The 23,222-nt window shown below is 46.7% G+C and overlaps 1 protein-coding gene across 1 annotated transcript in view; it reads left to right on the plus strand.

Annotated features, from left to right (window-relative positions):
* Window positions 1-23,222, plus strand: part of SLC2A9 (solute carrier family 2 member 9) — a 197,243-nt gene that overhangs the window by 6,321 nt on the left and 167,700 nt on the right. Inside the window, exons 5-7 of the mRNA XM_008061091.2 lie at window positions 10,249-10,272; window positions 12,400-12,413; window positions 19,853-20,013. Of these exons, the coding sequence (XP_008059282.2) occupies window positions 10,249-10,272; window positions 12,400-12,413; window positions 19,853-20,013 (199 nt within the window). The remainder of the gene's footprint in view (window positions 1-10,248; window positions 10,273-12,399; window positions 12,414-19,852; window positions 20,014-23,222) is intronic.

The following is a 23,222-nucleotide window of genomic DNA, read 5'->3' on the forward strand; positions in this document are numbered from 1 at the left end:
CGGCGTTGCGCAGAGGTGCCTCGGGGACCCGGGCCCCAACTGTGCCGCGACCGCTCTGTTTTTCAGAGTCCTGTCGGCTCTCTGGCATTTTGGGGTTCCGATGCCCCGAGCGGTCTGGAGGCCCGGGGCCAAGATGGCGTCGACAGGCACTCTCAGCCATCGGTGATGCTCGAGTTTGTCGTTGTGATGCCCTCCGGGGTGGGTCGCGCTGGTGCTCCTCTTTGAAAGAGGACTGGGCGTTTGGACTCTGGCTTCATTTTGGAAGTTCAGCCGAACAACCAGCTGACAGGGAGGAGAGCTCGTGGAGCAAGTGACGTCTGAGGCTTGAACCTGGGACAGAATGATTTGGGTTCAAGCAACGACTGTGGAACCATGAGGAAGGAGAAGGTCATTCACTCATCCAGAGAGCATTTGTTGAGACACTACCATGTGTCCCATGCTGAAGTCAGGGAAGACAGCCTCGAGGAGGTGGCATTTGAGCTGAGCCATGAAGGATATGCAAAATTTCTGTAGGGGTCAGAGGGAGAGGCAGCAGCTGAAGCACAAGCAAGGCCTGTGCCGAGGTGGTGGCATGTTGGGAACAGTTAGCAGAGATGTGATGGGCCAGTACCAAGGGGCTGGGGAGCTGGGATGGAAGGGGAGGTGGAAAGGCAGAGTGTAGTCAGAAGAGGCCCTCAGATCTTAGCTGAGGAGCGGGATTCTACTCTGTGGGCACTGGGGAGCCATGGCAGGTTCATGAGGTGGGGTGGGGATGATACAACTCACTGTCTTTTAGACAGTGTCAGTGTCGGTGGGAAGGACAGGAGGGGCCAGAGTTTAGAGACACCTGATGGATGAGACGATGATGCCCTGAACAAAGGGTGTTTACCATGCCATCTTTCCCTTTCAGGAGAGGAGGGGATTTCTGAAGACCTGCCCGGCTGGGGTGGCCTTTCCATTTCTTAACATAAATAACACATGTTGTGACGGCATCAGCCATAGCACCCATGGAAAGAGCACGTGCTAGGGGCCGCCCTCCTTCCAGGCACTCCACGCAACGGTTAGCTCAGTGCCCCCTCATGATGGTCCTGGGGGGTCGTTATCTCTACCTCCCAGATGAGAAAGCGGAGGCACACTCTTCACCGACTTGCTCAGTCACATGAGTGGAGCCAAAGCATGACCCCGGGCAGGGTTATGGCTTTCTGGGCATCAGACACATTTTCAGTCATTTTCCAGACCCCTTTGTGTGTCAGCAGGTCTTCTGCTGTGGAGCTTCTTGTTTGGGACGTGGTGGTTCTACTCTGAGGGCCGGCATGCCTAGCAAGGTGATCGGTGGTTGTGACAATGTGACAATGTGAAGCATTTCCAGCCTGGTGTCCTCATACTTTGGGAACTACAGCTCATAATGCACATACTGTCGGGGAGTGAGGGCCTGAGGCCCTGGTGCGGCACTACTCCCTCCTGCCAGGTCTCAGTCAGGAAGTGCAGCTCCCAGCACTTCCCTGGACATCCCTGGGGTCTGCTCTCTGCCACTGAAGGGGAGTGGAGATTGCGACCCCTAGCTAGTCGCTGGTGCCCCAACATGCTGATGCCAGGCAGGTTCCCTTGTCATAGAAATTCGGAGATGTCAGCATCTTGGTCGGCTAGGGCTGCAGGAACAAACTACCGCAGACTGGGGGCTTCCACAGCAGACATTTATTTCCCACTCTTCTGGCTGCAAGTCCAAAACAAGGAACCAGTGGATCTGCTGTCTGCCAAGGACCCTCTTTGTGCCTTGCTGACGGACTCCTTGTTGCGTCTGCCCTCGGCCGGGAGAGTGAGGAGAGATCGGCGGGGGAGTAAACTCTCTGGTGTCTTTGGCTTGTATCAGGACCCCAATCCCACCATGTGACCCCTTCTAGCTCTAGTGCCTCCCAAAGGCCCCAACTCCAAACACCATCAGACTGGGGTTTACAGCTTCAACATGTGGACTCTGAGGGTGACACAATTAGTCCATAGTAGTTGGCTAACAATATTATCTGTATTTCATGGGTGAGGAAACAGAGGCTCAAAGTTTGAGCAACTTGCCCAAGATCATACAAGTGGGAGCACTGAAATTCAGGCCTGTCTGAGTCCAAGACCTCTGTTCCCCTGTCCCAGGCCCCAAAAGTCCATTGGTGGGGCAGCTTGGCATAGTCAACCAAGGCAAAGAATGAACAAGAGGAAGGGAAAGGGGATCCAGGACAAGCTTGGGGGTGGCTTACCTGCCTGTGCACCGCCCAAATGGCTGTGCTGGGCTTCACTTCAGCACCTCTAGGGACTCATGAACAAGTGTTGTGGTGTTGAGATGCTATTACACAGGGAACCTACCACTTCCTGAATCCTGTCCTGAACTTTCCTCCCCTTGCCCCACAGGGATCTCAGAGTGCTATCCATGTGAAGATTCAGCGGAGAAACAAAAGACGCCTTTATTATTAGCTAGGTCAGCACCCCAAGTCTTCCCTCCCTATGGAATTTTTGGGTCATGTAACCCCCTCTCTGCTCTGTCTAAAGACCTTTTTCACTTTGGATGTTTACTCACCTTGCTTTGTAGGAATGGAGGGGCAGACAGATGGCCAGTCAACCCATCTGCGCCTGTCATTAGGCATCGACCTTTTTGTGTTGTGTGGTGAGGCGCTGGGGTAGAACAACGAACAGGACACATATCCATGTCCTCAAGGAGCCCCAGCCAGCAGTAGTGAAGACCCCCAAGGAATAATTACCAGACAGACTGGTTGTGTGGAGCCATGGACATAGGACTGCAGAAGGACTTGATTCTGCCTGGGGAGGTCAGAGGGGCCTTTCTGGGGCTTGAGAAAGAGCACAGGACTTCTGGAAATGGCAGGGACCCTAGAGGGACGGGCGGTGGTGTCCAAGGGGCTGCCGACGCAGGGGCTGGGAGGGGGAACTTCGCCAGCCTGAGAAAGGTTGCAGAGGCTGGGACAGGGGTGTGATCCAGCACCACCATGCCGTGGGTGCCAGACAAGCTGAAGTCAAGGTTTGCCTGGGAGGCCCAGGGCAAAAGCAGCCTCAGGCTTGCATCTGGTAGAGCTCCCTGAATCCCAGCCCCACCAAGCCCCTTGTGATGTTGCCGTGAAAAGAAAGGAGACAGAATCCCGTTGGAGGAGCTCGGCCCGGTGTCCAGTGATGCCTCTGAATCCCCTCTCCCCCTTGCAGTGGGCCTAGGGCTGGGCGAGAGAAGCAGTGCCAGGACCAGGGAGACCAGGGTGGAGGAGAGACTCCGAGGAGCGGATCTAACGTGGCTGGAAGGACCCGAGCCTGGGGGGGGTTGAGGTGTAGGAGCCAGACTCCACCGGGGAGCCGGGCTGTGGAAGAGAAAGAAACCCTGGAACTGGGAGAGGTGCAGGTGTTGTGTGCTGGGGGTGCACCCAGCAGAGGCTTCCACCAGGGGGTGCCACTAGAAATAAGCAACAGTGTGGACAGGGTCCCATGGAAAGGGACGTGCTGACTTCAGCTTGGGCACAGGCTCCCGAGGCTTCTGCCCAGCGGGTTTCACCTCTTCAGTCATTGGGCAACCAGGGTCCCAGGCGATGGGGCACAGGGGGACTCTGGGCCGTGGCCGTTTGCCAGCGGGGAAGGCAGCATCTCCCTGTTCAAGCAGTCCGCGCAGTAGCTGCCATCAGCCGTACTGCCACCAAGTCGCAACTGTAAAAATGCCCAGGACTTCTCTCTCAGATACCTGGAAACTTTCTTGGATACTGACAATGAAAACAGCTGACTTCTGGGCACCAACTGTGCGTTTGGCCCTTGTCAGGGGTTGTATTCACACTTAATTCTTGTTACCACCCTGCGAGGGAGCCCTAAGCAACTCACTTTTCTAGAAAAAGAAACTAGGCCAGTCAGGGTGGCTCACACCTGTAATCCCAGCACTTTGGGAGGATGAGGTGGGAGAATCACATGAGGCCAGGAGTTCGAGACCAGCCTAGGCAGCATAATGAGACCCCTGTCTTTACAAATAATAAAAAATCAGCCAGACATGGTGTCACACTCCTGTAGTCCCAGTTACTCAAGAGGCTGAGGTGGGAGGATCCCTCTAGCCCAGGAGCTCAAGGTTGTAGTGAGGTATGATCACACCACTGTACTTCAGCCTGGGTGACAGAGAAAGACCCCGTCTTTAACAAAATAAAATTTTAAGAAAGATGAGAAAAGCGAGGTGAGAGAGATCAATGCATCTGAGTTCCAGGGATGAGACGCTTCCTAAACTCCCCTAGCTTCTCCTCAGCGCAGTCACCCCAGATAAAGGTATACCCAGACCGCGCAACCTTCAAAGAACCCTTAGAATCTGACCTGTCTCTTGCCCTGTTTGAATGACAACATGCATGCCTCGTGTGTTCACAGAGGGTCCTTGGCCAGTCTGGCTGATGTGGTGTGAGCAGAGGTGACAACAAGCCACATGAGACCCGGCCCTTGATGTCATCCATGGGGTCTTTGGTTCTTTCTTGCCCCTTTGGCGGGAACTGTCCAACACATGCTAGGTTTCGAAGGAGCTGGTGAGAAATCTTGGTTACCTTTAGCTGGAGAGTGGGGGCATCTGTGCCTTGGAGGAGCCTTGATTACTGTGACCAATATGCCCAGACCCTACTCCCTATGCCGTCTCTAGCCTGGCCCACTATGCGGTCTGCTCACTGGTTTTCTTGTTTCCAGTCTGGTTTCTGCAGTTTGTTCTCCACCCGAAGGTCAGAGGGATCCTTGACAGATAAAGACAGGTCATTATATCCCTCTTATCAAAATCTGCCGCTGCCCATCTCTTCTACAAAGCAAGCCAGCCTGTGATGATCCACAGGCACAGATGCCTGGTGCCTAGCCACCAATTAGTCCTAATCACCCACCATTTTCTGCCGGCTCCCTCTTCTCCATCCGTATGACCCTCCCCGACTGCTACCCCTTCAAACACACTGCACACTAGAACCACAGGTCCTTGGCATTTGGTGTTCCCCCTGGCTGAGCTTCCCTAGTAGACAGCACTCTGTGTGTAGTGTTACACATCTGTGTACTGAGCATGGGTACATGACTCCATGGGGAGAAACCACAAGAAGCTGTGCATCTGGAACCCTTCCAGATCTAGCCCTAAGCATTTCTTCTGGCTTGTTCTGATTTGCAACCTTTCTGCTATAAAGAAACTGCAATTGTAAGCAGGACGCTTCCCTGAGTTCTGTGAGTCATTCTAGCAAATTATGAAACATGAGAAGGTTTGTAACCAGATGTTCAGATGCGCGTGTGGCCCTCCCGGTGTTTGAAGTAAGGGCAGTCTCATGGCTGTGCCCTTCGCCCATGAAGTTTGGCCCAACCCTGGAGAGTTCACATCTGAAGTCATTGCAAGCCTCCTATGTTCCAGGGACTGTCGTAGACACCAGGAAGGACACTTTGATATGTAGAGCCCTGTCGGCTATACTTTTGCTAAGTCTCCAAGCACTTCCCTGAGCTACAGGCTAGGAACTGTGTAAACAGGCCCCAACATCACTCTCTATCCTTGGAACTAGCCCTACTTTGCCCCTCCCACCCCAGCTCCCTCTCTGTCATCCCAACAACAGTTTCCCTGTTTGCTATTGTTACTCATGTCTCCTGCTAACACACTCACTTATCTCAACTTAGTCCTCCTTGGAGGCTTTTCTTGATGTCCACCTCGTGGGTGTTCTGCCTAGGCTGGCTGTTCTCTCTGGCTCGTTACAATACAGGTTCATCCTACATTAATGGAAACTGCATTCAGTTACTTCCAACCTCTGCTCAGACATCTTCTCCTCAGAGAAGTCCTTCCTGACCAGCCAATCCATCACACTCTAGCCCTTCACCAAATTTGTTTCTCCTTATAGTATTTAACAATACCTGAAATATGATATATTTATTTGCTTCTTGTCTGTTCCTTCTCCTCCTTCTCCTTCTCCTTCTCCTTCTTCTTCTTCTTTTTAAGTTGGGGTCTTACTCCATTGTCCAGGCTGGAGTGCAGTGGCAGGGTCTTGGTTCACTCCAGCCTCAACCTCCTGGGCTCAGGTGATCCTTCTGCCTTAGCCCCCTGAGTAGCTGGGATTACAGGTGCATGCCACCATGCCTGGATAACTTTTTGAATTTTTGTAGAGGTGAGTTCTTGCTATGTTGCCCAGCCTGGTATCGAACTCTTGGCCTGAAGCAATCCTCCTGCTTCAGCCTCCCAAAGTGCTGGGATTATAGGCAGGAGCCACCATGCCTGGACTATCTTTCCTATTTTAGAATGCAAGCCCCATGAAGACAAGGACATTATGGTTTTCTTGCTTGTATAGTGCTAACACCTAGAGTGTCTGACACATAATAAGCATTTATAGCAAATAATTGCTAAACTATCAAATGAATAAATTTGTTTTTTAAGCAAATATGGTTGCCAGACAAGATCCCTAGATCTCCTTACTCCCAATTAAATTGCCAGCTGTGTAGCCAGGCTCGGTGGCTCAGCCTGTAATCCCGCGCCTTTGGGAGGCTGATGTGAGTGAATTGCTGAGCCCGCGGGTTTGAGACTTGCCTGGGCAGTGAGACCTCATCTCTACAATAAATCAAAAAAATCAGCTGGGCGTGGTAGCACATGTTTGTAATTCCGGCTACTCGGAAGGCTGAGGCGGAAGGATCCCGGAGCCCAGCAGGCGAGGCTGCGGTGGCCGGGAGCGGCCACTGCACTCCAGTCTGGGCGACCGAGTGAGATTCCAACTCAAAAAAATAAAAAATAAAAATAAATTGCCAGCTGTGAGTCTGTCCTCCATAAACAATTCAGTGCCACCTCTACCGTGTTCACAGAGGGGGACTTGGACGTCCTGGTCTATCTAATTCCCAAGTACCCTGCTTTCTCCTCTCCTAAGTTGATCTGTGACAACAGGAGTCAGCAAACTTTCTGTGAAGATCCAGACTGTACACATTTTTTCTCCTTTGCTTGCCTCATGGCTTTGCTGCAACTACTCAACTCTGCCTTAGTAGAAAGCAGCCATGGATAGTATGTAAATGAATGGGTGAAGTTATGTGTCAGTAAAACTTTATTTGCAAAAACAGGTATGGGATGGAATGTGGCCTGTTGCTGGCTAGCCCCCCAGGTTTTAGGAAAGAAGGCAGGCTCCTGTAGATGCCTGGTGTCATTAGAACCTCTGGGCGGAGGGCGGGCTGAACAATTAATCCACTGCCTATGCTGTGTAGTATCCAACGTGGGAGATAAATCTTCTTGCAGACATGTATTTTCTAATATCTTCCTCTCTTTTTTCCATGTAATGCTGATTGTCTAGGTTTTGTTTTTCCATTTCCAAAGACTAATTTCTAAGGACGAATTCCAAGGCTCATACAAATATTGGCCTAGTTGTATCTTTCTAACTCTCTGTCTATCCATCTACCTATCTGTCTAAAGCACTCTGGTGCCCTTGGAATCGACTGTGCAAAATCCAGGGCTAATTTTGCATGCCAATCAAATGTAACATGACCCTTACCTGAGCTTTTTTTCCCCCTGAACTTTTAAGCAGTCATACACACAGGCTGACTATGCTGGTCTGAAACTTGGCAGATGACCTCAGATGTGTGCTGTTGTGAGTCTTGACTTCCAGGAGGAGAACTTTGCAGTGCCTGGGACCCGCTTCATTATACTGCTAGAAAAATCTGGGACTGCTGATGTTGAGCTGGAAGGTGTCCTCTTGGTAACTGTGAGCACCCGGTGTCTGGACCCCACCTGAGAAGCCAGTGAGGGCTGGAGTGGGAACTTCAGGGCCTGCTCTCTGGGATCTGAGGTGGGTTCCCATCCTTGAGCAGACAGGCAGGGCTGATGCAGGCCTGCGCGAGGTGATGGTGTCTAGAAAAGCATAAGTCAAAGTTCCTGTTGCACATGGGTCAGGACAGAAACCACCTACAGAAAGAGTTTGGAAGCAGAGTTTTCAGAATCACTTTTAGCAGAGTTTGTTAAATGAACTAGTAAACAAGAGAAAAGGAATGACAAAGAAAGAATGAGAACTTAGCTTTGGGGGGTCAGCGTATTGCCCTCACTCCTACCCCATATAAATTAGAATTTATTTGAAACAACACTAGCATCCACAAAAATAATAGTGGTTGGTTTGTTTTATAATGCGCTCCTCACCCTTGTTGTGGTTTTTGGGTTGACAATGGCTTGTCTTCTCTTGGGAGGGAAGATAGACTCTTGCTCCCCTGGTGTTCGTATTTAAGTCCAGGGTCTTCGTAGAGCAATTTCTTTGACTCCCCATAAGTTTCCCAGCAGAAATGGTATTTTCTAACATTTCTCCCTTCCTACTTCTTCCCTAAGGGCGAATAAACAAACGGTGATAAAAAGTAAGATCAACATTTCTCTCAGCAAGGTAGAGCTACCCCAATTAGCCGCAGATGTCAGCAGTGGATCAAAGAACAGATTCAAGTGAACAAGCAGACAGAGGACCCAGACTCGAGTTCGGGAGCTTTCAATGAATCCCTCCTCACACTGCAGCCTGAGCAGCTGCTGTGGAAACCCCAACACCCAAGAGAAGCATGGCCCGTAGCAGGCACCTCTGAGTGGAAGGAAACCAGGAGGGAATGGTGAGCTACGACTAAGTCAAAGACATCAGTCCCGGTTGAGCTGAGGGGGCAGCATAGCAGGGCCCAGGACCTTGGGGGGAACTGGCAGAGATGACAGGAGGACTCAAGGCGTTTTGTTGCTGCAGAAACAACTGGCAATTAGGTGAAGAAGTGGGTGTCTGTCAATCCCAGAGTTCCTTTTCCCCCGTGTTCTTTTCATTCTTCCCGCTTGCTTTTGCCTCCCCTTGTCTCTGTAGTTACAAAAGCAACAGACTTCCATTAGAAAAAGAAAACAGCACAGAAATTGAATAACAAAGCTACGCATATGAATTTCCTTCCATAAGTGAGGGACAGTATCTCTCGTTTGTACACCAACCTTGCATGGCACATATTGTAGTTATTACCTCATTATACAAATAAGGGAGAGACTGAATAACTGGCCCAAGACCACTTGGCTGGTGGATGGCACACTAGGGTCTGAACGTAGGCAGTCAACACTTGGGCTCCAGCCAGAGGCCTCTCTTAATGCTTCTAAAGCCACTCTTTTTCCCAAAGAACATCTCTATATGCTATTTAACATTCTGTTTTGTGGCTTAATATTTATATATAAGCACTTTTCCATGTTTTTTGAACATTCTCTATCACCAATGTGTTTCATGTAGATGTCCTATCTTCCTAACGGGGCCTCTGAGGCTGTTTTTAGTTTTTCTCTGGTTGCATTGTTTAAATTGGAAGCTGTGAATCATTGTTTAGTTGGTCCAATCAGAGAGGCAGAGCTGCTGACAGAAGACCGGGGACCTTTCCCAGGCTGGGGCATCAGTGTCTAGGTGTTCCTGGCTGTGGGCGCCAGCCCTGCCCTGATCCATACCCTGGAGGTCCCAGATTGTTAGACCTGGACAAGGCCAGTTGTTGATTCAGAATTTTTCATTTTATAAAGCTCCTCTGGGAAAAAAAAAGTCTTTGTGGAACCCACTGGGGAAAGGATCTCAGACCCATGAAGGTCAGGAATCTCAGCTCAGGGAGTGGAGGCGGAGGTTGCTGCACTCAGAGAGCTGGGGACGGCTGACCCAGTAAGACGGGAGGTGGGGAAACGTGGAGAGGCATGTTGGAATGGTACTGCTGGTGTGGACAAACCAGGCAAATAAAACTAGAACATCCTGCGTGTAACCCACAGGGGGAGCCCCTGAGCTGTACTGAGACCCTATCATATGCTTTCATCATGCTGGGGGTTTCACGTACCTCACTTCATCCTTCTAGCGGCTCCGTCTAAAAGCTAGGGTCCTTGTTCCTGTTCTGCAAATGAGCTATTCCAGAATCGGTGCTTACAGACGGGGACCCCACTGTCTCCAGCCTGCCTCAAGTAGCCATTCCATTATTTGACTGATAATGAAAACACTTTCATTCTGGCCAACTGGGGCACAGGCATTAAGGAGTGGGAGATGTCATCTCAGGTCTGCAGGAATGCACTGTCCCCTGTAAACACAGCTATGCCACCTCTCAGGAATGTTCCAGCAGGAGAAAGGCTCAGATTAATTGCGCCTGAGGAAGCAGGCTATTGGGAGTGCACTCACCTTTCTGCTCCTACCTGGGGCCAAATAGATAATGAAACTTTCTTTCTTCATGTTTTATTATAATTAAGTTCCAAGGTCCAGCTGCATCAAACCTCCTCACTGCAAAGGTGATTGCAGGGGTGGAGGGGAGAACTCAGGAGATTCTGAAAGCCTTACTGGCCTGGCTATTCCTTGCTATTGGTGTGTCATCTTTACGGACATGCTCGGAAAGCCAACGGTGGGAGCAAAATATTCTCAGGTGTCTAGATGAGCAGGAGTCTCTTTCTCAACCAACCAGTCAGTTAAACTACTCCAGGAGAATCACAAGGTGAGGGGAAAAATCCCATCACAAATCTGCAGGGAGACGATCAAGTAAAGCCTAAATGGGAACAAGGCATTTTCCTCAGGACAAGGGAGGTGTGTCAGGGTCCCTACCACCACTCCCAAGCAGATGATTCACTGAGATGACTGCCAGGAGTTGACACAGGAACACAGTCACGTGCACAGCAAGGATTGACACAGTGACGGGACACAATGCAAAATCAGCAAAGAGAAAGGCACAGAGCGAAATCCAGAGGAAACCAGGCACAAGTTCTCAAGGGTTCCTCCAGTGGCACTTCACACAGGACATGCTTCACACAGGACACGCTTCACCCCAGCAACGAGTTGTGACAACTCATGTAAAACCTGTCTTCCAAGGAAACTCCTTGAAGACTCGAAATCCAAGGTTTACTGGAGCCTGGTCACCTAGGTACCCTCCACTTCTAGACTCCCAGAAAGCAAGCAGGTATAAACCACACCAAGACAGCACAAACCACACTGCTTGCACAAATGGTTTACATACAGCGAGCCACGCTTAGCACTTCTGGAAATAATAACAACCTTCCTAACACCCAAGCTCCCAGCAACCAGCCTGGATCCGACCTTGCAAGCAGGTCTTTCCAGGGAGAGCAGTCTCAGGCCTGCTGTGTGAGAGATCTTTTCTGTACAAGAGGCCTTAGGTCGAGAAGCCAGGTGACATTAGGTAGCACTGCTGGGCTTGAGGATTTTTGTCCTTGTGTGGTCTTAACTTCAAAGAACCTGGTTCAGAATGGGCCCTTTTTAAAGGTCTTCTATTCTGTTTTCTTCGCTTTGTCAATATGTTCACTGGTGCAGACTGACTTTATACAAAGCCCTATGGTATTGTAGGCATGACTTGCTGTCTTATGTAACGATGTATGTACTGTGGCCCATCCACCAAACGTTTTACTTATTTTGTACTTTTATAGCACTCTTGAGTGTAATTCTAGATGAATTCATGATAGGCTCTGTGTGAATCATCAGTAAGATGCATTGATGTCACAAAACAGGCTATAAGATAATCTGCCACTCATTGTTTGACAATTTCTTGTCATAATTTGGAGTGCTCTAAGTCAAACTTCCTGGCTGAGAATTACAGAGTTCAATTTGTGTCCAGAAGGTTGACCCCAAATTCTTGTCCTGGGAGATAATGGTCAATTATTAATGGATTCTTGAACCTGAGAAATAAATGAGTCAAGGCCCCTTCTTTTACAAATAAATAAATAATACCATCAATACCAGCACCAGCAACATCCCAACTTCTGGTTTTAGTTATGTGCTTCTTAGAGGCCCAGCACTGAGTTCTATATTCATTTTCACATTAAGTGCTCCCAATAACTCTTTAAGGAGGGTAATGATTTAACAGATGAGAAAGCTGAGGCACAAAGAGGTCAAGTAACTTACTCAAGATCGCCCAGCAAAGAACAGTGCTGAGTGGAATGAAGAAGATTCCGTTCATCAACGAGGGTACCTGCATAATCTACGTTTGTATACCTAACTCTGAATTGTAATATACATCTTTATAAAAAAAAAAGATGATTCCAGCCGTTGTTTTGTTAAGCACTGGTCAGGCCATGTGCTCTTTGAGCTATGGCTACCACCATGTTTTCTAAGCTTTGGTCCCCTCCCTTGTCTTAGGGAAGTGAATATCCTCTCTCTTCTCTCTCTCTAATTTAATTTTCAAATGCACTATATTTTCCAATCTAAAAAAAAGAAAGATTCCAAGGCACTGTAATCATTGAGAGCACTGTCCAGGGAGACACAGCAGATTGGTGACGGTTGCCAAAAGTCACAGAGGGACTCCGTGATGCAAGCAAGGCTTGAACCTGGCACTATTGACTTTCTATTCGGCCTCATTTCCTTTAACCATGTGGCATCTTATTCATATCTTTGTAGTTTAGGCTCTTGTTAATGCCAGTCATAATAGAAATACTTTTTGACAAATTCACTAGAAAATTCAGTCAGATTCATTGCCTTATACCAATTGTAGGAGCCCGGCCACCTCCAGTCTAAACTCCCTGCAACAGCCTTTAAGCTACACCTACAAAGAATGTTCCAAACACAAATTAGAGCTGCCAATTTCATGCTCAAACCTAGAAATTGCTCCCAAGTGCCCACAGGATTTAGTGTAGACCCCCAAGGCTGGCAGGCAGAGATAGGTCCAACTGACCCCTGCCTGGTTTTCCAAATTTCTGTGGCTGCTGAGCCACCCTTCAACCCCATGAGCTGTGTACAGCATATTTTTATTGATGTGTGGTTTCCAGCTTCTGTGCCTTCAGGAATTCTGTTCCCTCTGTCTGGATCATTCAACCAAGCTGACCTGATCCTCTTGCTGGCCTGTCCTGGGTTTCTACAGCCTTTCTTGGCTTCCTGCTGTCATGGCACTTGCACCCCATGTTATGATTATATGTTTACTTGGGTACCGACAAAAGAATTTGTATCTAGAAGATGGGATGAGAACCTGGGCCCTGAGTTTTCAGGAAACAGCCCTGTAGAGCCAGAGAGAAAGACACACGAATGGGCCTCTTGAATGTAGGCCCAGTGGAAAAGTAAACCATGGACTCCATCAATGATTTATATCCTGCAGCAGACCTAGAGATTAGCTACCACAGTGATCTTAAAATTGCTTTTAACTGCTGTTAGAATCTTTCAAATTCCCCCAAAACTTAAAAGAAGAGCTCTAGAGGAAGGCCCATAGCTCCAAGGCTGCCCACCCTTCTTGGCTTGGCTCAAATCTTTCTTCTTTCTTGGACCTTCAAGTCATAGCGCAGTGGCCATGGCCTGAGCTTTGGAGTCAGATTAACTGTGTAAGGGCTTGTAACAAACAAGCCCTGGATCTCAGGAGCTTAATATCAGAAAGTTCATTTCTCATTTATGTCACCCTCTGAAGAAGTGAGCAGGGGTGTTCTGCTCCACAAAGCCATTCAGGGACCCAGTCTCCTCCAGGGAAGTGGCTTCACCATTTCCTAGGGATCTGGGTTTCTCTGCTGGTTCCTCTGTGAACTGACAACTGACAAGGGAAGGGAGTGAGCATAGAGCAGGCATGTAAACTCTTACTGCCTTGGTGGAGGTGACACATGTCCCTTGTGCTCATACTCCTTGGGTGAGCAGCCGTCATGTGGCTGCAGCTACCTACAGGGGACTGGGTAAGATGGCTTGGCATTGTGGCCAGAAGAGGAGGAGAGCACAGACACTGTGAGGTCTAGTGGGCGCTGTAGTACTGCCAGCTTATGCGTTGCTGTACGATGTACTTCACTCCAGAGTTCTCTGCTTGAATGAAACTTCTCAGGGTGGCTACAGAGTTCATTGAGTGAGGTAACAAATGTCTGATACAAATGTCAGACAATATTCATTCCTTGTCTCCTCCCCAACACAGAGTCTTTTGGTATGCAAAAGAGGTATCGATATGATTATATTTGTATTTTCTAAAGTTGTGGTGAGGAAATGAGCTCTGGAGCCCAGCCACCTGGGGTTGAGTCCTGACTACACCACATACCGATGGGGTGAGCCTGGGAGAGTCCTCGGTGCCTGGGATTTCTCATCTGTGCAAAGGAGAAGTAAAAATTAGTACCCATCTCGTAGGGTTGTGGAGAGGAGGGAATGATTTCATGTGTCCAGTCCTTAGAACTACACATGCCGTGTTGTCAATATGATGTGTGGGTCACCTATTTATGTTGTATGTTACTGATACACAGCAAAAACTCAGTGTAAGACACAAATGCTTCCCTAAGCACCAGTTCTGCATCATGTTCACATATATTAGGGTCACGAATCTCAAACTCAGTGAATGTTTGTGCAGTGAGTTCACCAAGCAAATCTGGCTTCATTCAGCATAACGGCTTTTCATCTGGGCCATTGCTGAATTCACACCTAGATGATAAGCATTCGATTTCTAGAAGCATCAGTAGAAAACAGGTTTTGGAGAACTTCTGAGAAATGTGTTTCTGCAGGGGGCCTAGGCCATGCAGCAAATCTTCCAGCCTTTTCCAGCTTTCTACTAAGCATTTTCCAAAGTCAAAGTAGGAAATTTCTGCTGACTCCCAAAGCAATGCTTGGAAGTGAGTGATCTGAAAACCTTTTCTTTTCTCTCCAGGCTCCTGAGTGCAGAGCAACACAAAGGAAAAGAAAAAATTTCCTCCCAAACAGCATTCTTTAAATTTCCTTACACTGATTCCAGAAAACTGATCATTACTGCAAGCGTAGCAATACGAGGCTCTCCAGAGTGGGTATTAGTTAGACCAGGGGTCCCAACCCCCAGAACAGTACTGGTCCGTGGCCTGTTAGGAACCATGCCACACAGCAGGAGGTGAGTGGCACATGAGTAGAGTTCTGCCTTCTGTCAGATCGGCAGTGGCGTTAGATTCTCATAGGAGCACGAACTCTATTGTGAACTTTGCAAGCAACCATGGAAAAATTGTCTGATGCCAAAAAGGCTGGGGACTGCTGAGCTAGACTCCAAGCAAGACAGCTGCAATTGCTTGAGTCAGTGCAGGATTGCCACAGTGACCTAGCTCACATCCAACAACGACCTTCTACATATGGAAGTCTCCTGTCTATCAGGTGGCAGGAGGGCTGTCTGTGAAGTCCTGGATACTCATTACTTGTGCCAGCTTTGTCAAAGCTTCTTTACTCTACACATACTTCCAGTGGTCCTTGGGGCATCCTTCACTCTTCCTGCTTTTCTGTGGCCCCCTCTATCCCCTTGGCTCAGTATGAAGTCAAAAGTGACTCCATCTTGGATACTAATCTGCCATGTTGACTTCTGATTAGCCCAGTCCCTTGAACGCCCCTTGATTCTTACTTTATTTACTGACCTTAGTGTGAGAACATGTCAACCTTGATGTTGTTGCATAAATTATAGGCTCTGGCATATGTAGCACTCTTACCTATTCTGGGAGGTTGTCTTTAAGTGTCTCGCTGGAGCATGTGTACCCTTCACCTATGGCATATTCCGCCTTGGTCTGGGACATAGCAGTGCAGAGATCTCCTATTTTAGGGCCACCCAAGACTACACTTCTGTCTGTAAGTTCCCCTAATAAATCATCCAGTCCTGACACGGGATTTGTCTGCTGCCTTCTTTGGTTTCTTGGCTCCATTTGCTTTGCATACATGGTCCTTTCACTGAACACTTAGCAGTTATCACTGTTTGTCCACTAGACTCTGTGCTCATTGGGATCACTGCTGCAATATTCATCAGAGTCTGACAGAATGCCTAGCCCATAACAAAGGCTTAATTTTTTTTAATTTTTAATTTTTAAAATGTGGAGAGCAATTCAGGTTTAGGTGTACAAATGTTCATTATGCAGGTACCTTGTTGATGAGGTGTGCCCTCCCCTGGCAGTTTCCCACTACTGCCAATCCTGCCCCCAACCACCCTACCCTGGCAGTTTCCCACTACTGCCAATCCCTTTCTTATAGTTCTATAGTTGTTCAAGGTCCACTTATGAGTGAGAACATGTGATACTCAATTCTTTGTTTCTGTGATAGGTCACTCAATATTATATTCTCTAATTCCATCCAAGTTGCTGCAAAGTTCATAATTTTGTCCTTCTTTATGGCTGTGTAATAATCCATCATGTAAATATACCATTTTAAAAAATCCAGTCCTCTCTCGATGGGCAGCACAGTTGGTTCATGTTTTTGCTATTGTAAATAATGCTGCGATAAACATGCTTGTGCACGTATCTTTTTCATAGAGTGATTTGAGTTCCTCTGGGTATATTCCCAGTAGGGGGATTACGGGATCTATAGGAGGTTGATTTTTAGATCTTTTAGGAATCACCATACTGTTTTTCCACAAAGGCTGTACTAGTTTACATTCCCACCAACAATGTAAAAGTGTTTCCTTTTTGCTGCACCCTCTCTAGCATCTGTTGTTTTTTGAGTTATTGGTGATGGCCATCCTGATTGGAGTTAGGTGGTATCTCAGAGTGGTTTTAATTTGCATTTCTTTGATGACTAGTGAGTTTGAGCATTTTTTCATGTATCTGTTGGCTGCTCATATGTCTTCTTTAGTGTCTATTCACACCTTTTGCCCACTTTGTAATGGGGTTGTTTGCTTTTTTTCTTTTGGGCATGTTTGAGTTCCTTGTAGATTCTAGATATTAGGCTTTTGTCAGAGATATAGTTGGCAAATATTTTTTCCCAGTCTGTGGGCTGTCTCCCCACTCTCTCACTGGTTTCTTTGGCTTTGCAGAAGCCTGTCAGTTTGATGAGGTCCCACTTGTCTATCTTATCTCTTATGGCATGGGCACTTGGGGTTTTGATTAGCAATTGGTTTCCATAAGAGTGTCTCCAGCATTTTATAAGATTCTTATAGTTTGAGGTTTTGCATTTAGGTCTTTGATCCATTTAGAGTTGATTTTTGTGTATGGTGATAGGTAGGGTTCTTGTTTGTATCTTCTGCATGTAGTCAGTCAGTTTTCCTGAATTTACTGAATAGGTTCCCTCTCCCCAGTGGTTAGTGGTGGAGGCTTTGTCAAAGATGAATTGGTTGAGAAATTGAGGTTTTGCTTCTGGAATCTTTATCATGTTCCATTGCTCTATATGCCTGTTCTTGTACCAATACCAGGCTGTTTTGATTATTGTAGCCTTATAATAAAGTTTGAAGTATGGAAGTGTGATACCTCCTGCTTTGTTTCTTTTGCTGAGGATTGTTTTGGTGATTCATGGTCATTTATGTTTTCATATGAATTCCTGTATTGTTGTTTCTAGGTCTGAGAAGAATACTGCTGGTAATTTAATGGGTATTGTGCTGAATCTGTAGATTGCCTTTGGTAGGATGGACATCTTAACAATCTTGACTCTTCCTATCCATGAGCATGGAATATTTTTCCATTTGTGTCTTCTTGGATTTCTTTGAACAGTGTTTTTTAGTTCTCATTGTAGAGGTCTTTCATTTCTCTGGTTAGGAAGATGGTGAGGTATTTCATTTTTTTGTGTGTCTTTTATGAATGGGATTGTGCTTTTTATTTGGGTCTCTGCCTGCTTGTTGTTGGTGTATAAGAATGCAACTGTCTTTTGCACATTTATTTTGTACCCTGAGACTTTGCCAAAGTTTGTCTTCAGTACAAGGTTTTTGACGGATTCTTTTGGTTTTTCGAGGTATAGGACCATATCATCAGCAAAGGGGAATGATTTCCTCTTTTCCTATTTGGATTTCCCTGATTTCCTTCTCTTGTCTAATTGCTCTAGCTAGGACTTCCAACACAATGTTGAACAAGAGGGGTGGGGGTGGGCAGCCTTGTCTTGTTCCAGTTGCCAGGGGAAATGTTTCTAAATAATTATTATCAATCTAGCATCCATGTCACCACCATCCAGGTTAAGAAGACAACATCTTGCCAAGTGACCTCCCAGTCATTCCTTCTCCCATCCTCCGAGATGGCCCCTGACCTGATATTTAGAATAATCATCCTCTTTGCTTTTCTTTTTAATTGTGCCATCTATATGTAATTCTCCCTAAAACTTTTAATTGTGTGCATTTCCATAGTTTATATATGAAATCATACTGTGTACATTCTTTTGTTTCTGGCTTCTTTTGGTCATTATTATTTTTGCAAGTTTGAGTTTGTGTGTCTGTACACAGATATAGTTGATTCATGTTTGTGACTGTAGTCATATTATACTATGACTGTTCTACAATTTATTTATCCATGCTACTGTCCATGGGCACCTGAGCTGTTTCCCTTTGGGAGTTATTGTTAGCAATGCTCATAATAATATCTGAGTAGATATTTGGACATTTGAGTTCATGGAAAAGAGTCTTTCAGGGAAGTTTTCTGGAAGTGGATTTGTGGGTTGTAGACTTTGGACAACTTCCACTTGACTAGATGACGCCAAACTGTTTTCCAAGGAGACTGTACAAATTGAATTCCCACCTGCAGAGAGTATATACTTCTTATCACTACTTATTTTTACTAGACCTTTTCATTTTTATCCTATGTGGGGATTGTCTGAGAGCTCCACTCAGGTACTGGACATTGCTTCAAGCTGTCATTTGACTCTCACAGCAGCCCTGAGAGGTCACTATCATGATTCCCATTTTGCAGATGGAGAAGCCAAGTTTCAGTTGATTTAAATCATTAGCAAATCGCTGTTAGGATTCAAACCTGGATCTGTGCAACCTGAATCTAAGCTTTTTCTACAATGTCGTATACTGCTCTGCTGAGATTTTTGGGCCCATATTGGGTAGCAATAGGCAACTATGAGTCTCTTGGGGATTGAACTCTCTTGGGAGCTGAGTGCTGAGACCTCAGTCTTTGGTGTACATCAGAATTACCTAGTCCCTGTCCCAAATCCACTGAATCAGAGTTGGCAGCGCTGGGGATCTAGTGAATGTAAAGTAGTATCTCACTGTGATTTTAATTTGCCTTTCTCTATTGACTAATGTTGTTAAGTATTCTGTAATTACCCTACTGGTCATTTGTATTTGTTTTACAGTCTGTTCAAACCTTTTGGCTCCTTCTTAATTGTATTGTTTGCCTTCTTATTGATATATTAGACTTCTTTATATATTGTGGTTACAATTTCTTTATAGCTTTATGTACTGCAAATATGTTATCAGTCTATGGCTTATTTTTCATTACTCCTTCCTTCCTTCTTTCCTTCCCTCTCCCTCCCTCCCCTTTCCTTCCTTCTTTCCTTCCTTCCTTCCTTCCTTCCTTCCTCTCTTTCTTTCTTTTGACAAGGTCTCATCCTGTTGCCCAGTCTGAAGTACAGTGGCATGATCATAGCTCATTGCAGCCTCAACTTCCAGGGCTCAACCCTCTTGCTTCAGCCTCCTAGTAGCTGGAACTATAGGTGTATGCCACCATGCCCACCTAATTTTAACTTTTTCCTGTAGCTACAGGGTCTTGCTGTGTCACTCAGGCTGGTCTCGAACTCTTTCCTCAAGTGATCCTCTCACCTTAGGCTCCGAAAGTATTGGGATTGCAGGCGTGAGCCACCACATTCAGCCTCTTTTCATTTTTTGTTGGTCTTTGAAGAACAAAAGACTTAAATTTTGATTATATGCAAATGAGCATTTTTTTCATGGTTGATGTCTTTTGTGTTTTGTGTCGTTGCCTATCCAAAAGTACCTCTTCTGTTATGAATGTGCACTTTTAACACTTCCAAAGTCATCCTACAGTGTGTTGAAGCTGGAGAAGTCCAGACATGACTGGTATCATAAGCTTGAGGTCAGATCTGAGTTAAGCTTCCAGGTTTACTACTTACCAAGAAAATCTCTTTGTCCCCCAAGCCTCAGTTTCCCTATCTGCAAAATGGAGTAAAAATAGGACCATTTCCAAAATTTGTTAGAAGTCAAAGAGAGAAAAGCTGAGACCGAAGTTAGAGCAAAATGCCAAACACGGAAATGTTTTATAAAAACTATTTGGTTTTTATGCTGGTTTGCTTCAAGGAGCAGGGTGGAACAGAAAGAAATAACATGGCTTGTTGTTTATTTTCAGTACATCCAGGCCTTTTACAACGAATCATGGGAAAGAAGGCATGGACATCCAATAGACCTGGATACTCTGACTCTGCTCTGGTCTGTGACTGTGTCCATATTTGCCATCGGGGGACTTGTGGGGACGATGATGGTGAAGATGATGGGAAAGTTTCTGGGAAGGTTAGTAGTGGGCCATCTCAATCTGGGGTCCCCTCCGTAAAGATATATCTGCAGCATAGTCAGGATCTCAGCAGGCAACAGAATTCCACTTGGATGGTTTGACTGGAGAGATTCTAATGCCCAGTAAAGCAAGGGGAGGAAATAGAGGACCAGAACCCTGGGAGAACTGAAGCCATGGACAACTGGCTGATGAGCAGGAGCTGAAGTGTGGAGGGCCTGGGCTGTCAGAACCACAGCACACAGATGAGGGAGGAGTGGGGAAAATATTCTGGCCCTTTTCTCCTCTCACCCTCCAAAATGCTGCGTGGTGCGTCCATTGGTCAAACCCATGGGACAGCCAGAAAGTCAGGAAACCTTGTTGTTGCCATTCAGGGTCCAGCTCCAGGGCACATAGCAGAGCAAGGAGGGAAGGAGAATGGATCTGGGCTTCAGAGCAAATGGAGAACACTCAGTGCAGTGCCTTAGAGGTTGTTCCACATATAGATCTGCTTTTGTAAGAAAATCAGCTTCTAGGCTGGGTGCAGTGGCTCATGCCTATAATCCCAGCACTTTGGGAGGCCGAGGTGGGAGGACTGCTTGAGCCTAAGAGTTCAAGAGTAGCCAGGACAGCATAGAGAGACCTCATTTCTATAAAAAGTTCAAAAAATTAGCCAGGTGTGATGGCACGTGCCTGTAGTCCCAGTTACTCAGGAGGCTGAGATGAGAGAATTGCAGTGAGCTGTGATCATACTATTGCACTCCAACCTAGACGACAGAATGAGACCCCTGACTCAAAAAAAAGGAAAGAAAATCAGCCGCTTAGACTGTCTTTCAATATATGGCTAACCTGATTATTTAGTTAACGCCTCTAACTATTGATAGACATTTAGGCTATTTCAAATATTGTACCTTTCAAATAAAGCTGTAGCGAGAATCAAAAATTCCATATAGAAATGTATTTCTCACTTGGGCTCTCTCCAATCAGCTTCACTTGAGCCTCATTCCTCACTTATGTTGGACACGAAGACTTCTTTCAGAGCAGATTGAGTTATGCGTAATTTCCCTTAACAATGTTTTCTCTGCATCCCTCCTCATAACAATAGCTTCCTGGGAGCTGGTGTAGCATATGTGGAAAAAGTAGAGTCTCTGAGGCATTTGTGTCAGAACTTGACTCATACGTCTCCCACTTACTAGCTGTGTGGCCTTGACTAAGTCATTTGATTTATTTGAATCTCAGTTTCCTCATCTGTAAAATGGGAGTGATAGTCACAGCCTTTAAAGAATTTTATAAGAGTAAGACAGAATGAATGACGGAGGATTGGCTGTCAGTAGTAGCTCAATAATTAGAAGCTGTTGTTATTTACCACATTATTTACCATCGTCCGCCTCATCACCTTGACATTCCCCCATGGTAGGTGTTCCACACATCTCCATACTACATTGGCCTGAATTGGAGGAGACATTCATCAGACTCCAGAAAAATCTCCTTAGACCCTGAGGCTACAGAAACACCTAAGAAGGATCCCACTCACTCCTTTACAACCCAACAAGAAGAACATTACAGTTGAGGATGCTTCAGAGCAGGCTTTCCAACGGTTGGGACATGAAGCCATCTCTAAAACATTCACATGGTGCTCCTAAAGATCCATGGTATCCCAGTGAGATTCGGGAGGCACTGACACTTTCCTTGTCCCCAAGGCCTCTTTAAGAGCAGCAATTAATGGGAACTCAGTACAGGAAAGTGCAACTACGACATGATGTAGTGGAAGATGCCATTTTTTGAGGCCCTCTGATGTTACAGGCACTCACACACTCTCTTGTTTAATTTGGTCTCTCTGTGGGGTCTACAGGTGGGAAATGAGAGGTTGGAAAGGTTAGGGCATCTGTACAAACTGAGCTAGCTCACGCAGTGTCTGAGCTCAGGCTGCAACCAGTGCATGACAACCTTAACACTGTAATCTTTTCACTATGCCAAACAAGTCTTAATTAGGATCCTGCTGGCAATGTACTGTAAACTCCACAACTGTTGACAACTTACCCGACTGGCACCCAGATTTGCACTGCTGGCCTGGGTCTCTGAGGCATGGTCACTAGGTTTGCGGCCCAAGCCCGAGGTCACTAGGTCTCTGGCCCAGACCCTGTCCACGGTCTTCTTGCCTGTCCCAGTTATATGAGTTCACCCCCTCCCCCTGGCTCTGTGGCCTGTGACATCCACTTGCCTTATACCTGGCCATGGCACGTATACCCCAAAGTTGCTCTTTAAGGAGGTTTTGAGCACAAGCAAATGAAATAGCGCAAGGAGGCCGGGCTCGGTGGCTCAGCTTGTAATCCCAGCACTTTGGGAGGTTGAGATGAGTGGATTGCCTGAGCCTGCGGGTTCGAGACCCGCCCGGGCCACTTGGCGAGACCTCATCTCCACAATAAATCAAAAATTAGCCGGGCACATTAGCGCGTGCCTGTAGTTCCGGCTACTTGGAAGGCTGAGGCGGAAGGATCGCCGGAGCCTAGCAGGTCGAGACTGCGGTGGCCGGGAGTGGCCACTGCACTCCAGTCTGGGCGACAGAGTCAGACTCCAACTAAAAAAAAAAAAAAAAAAAAGAGAGAAGACATAGCGCAAGGAGCACCGGAACCAAAGCCGGAATGCTGTGGCTTAAAAGTCCCAACTTCCCACATGACATGGGACTTTGCCACCTCATCTGTCAGCCGGCATTTTTCTCACATGTTAAATGAGGTCAATGAAAGTAGCTTTACTTCCCTCATCAGCACGCCAGCAAAAAACCAAAAAAAAAAGGAAAGAGGAAGGAAAAATGTCTTTGAAAACATCTTCAATCTGTAAGTGATGGAGGAGTCATCACATTCCCCCGGCGGGCTGGAGAAGTGTGGCTGCAGAGAGAGAGAAAGAGAGAGATCAGATCAAAGGGTGTTGGTTGTTATGCCCCAAGCAGCTGCCAATGTCTCTTTTCGACATTATAAAAGTTGAATTGGGCTGAAGTTTCAGCTTGAATAGTAACTGTTCGGAAGAAAAAGAGCAAAACTTCAAAAAGAAAGCTACCATTGACTCACCTCTTGCTAGATACCAGTGCTTGACATACGATGTATCATTTACTTCTTAAAACTCTGTTTGTTTTATTGTCCCTGCCCTACAAATGAAGAGTCCAAGACCTGTGAGATCAAGCAACTTTCTCAAGGTTACAAAGAATGAGGTCGAACTGAAACTCAAACCTGTGTCT

The sequence above is a fragment of the Carlito syrichta genome, unplaced genomic scaffold (assembly GCF_000164805.1).
Source record: "Carlito syrichta isolate Samal-C Ts95f unplaced genomic scaffold, Tarsius_syrichta-2.0.1 Scaffold305073, whole genome shotgun sequence".
Lineage (NCBI taxonomy): Eukaryota > Metazoa > Chordata > Mammalia > Primates > Tarsiidae > Carlito > Carlito syrichta.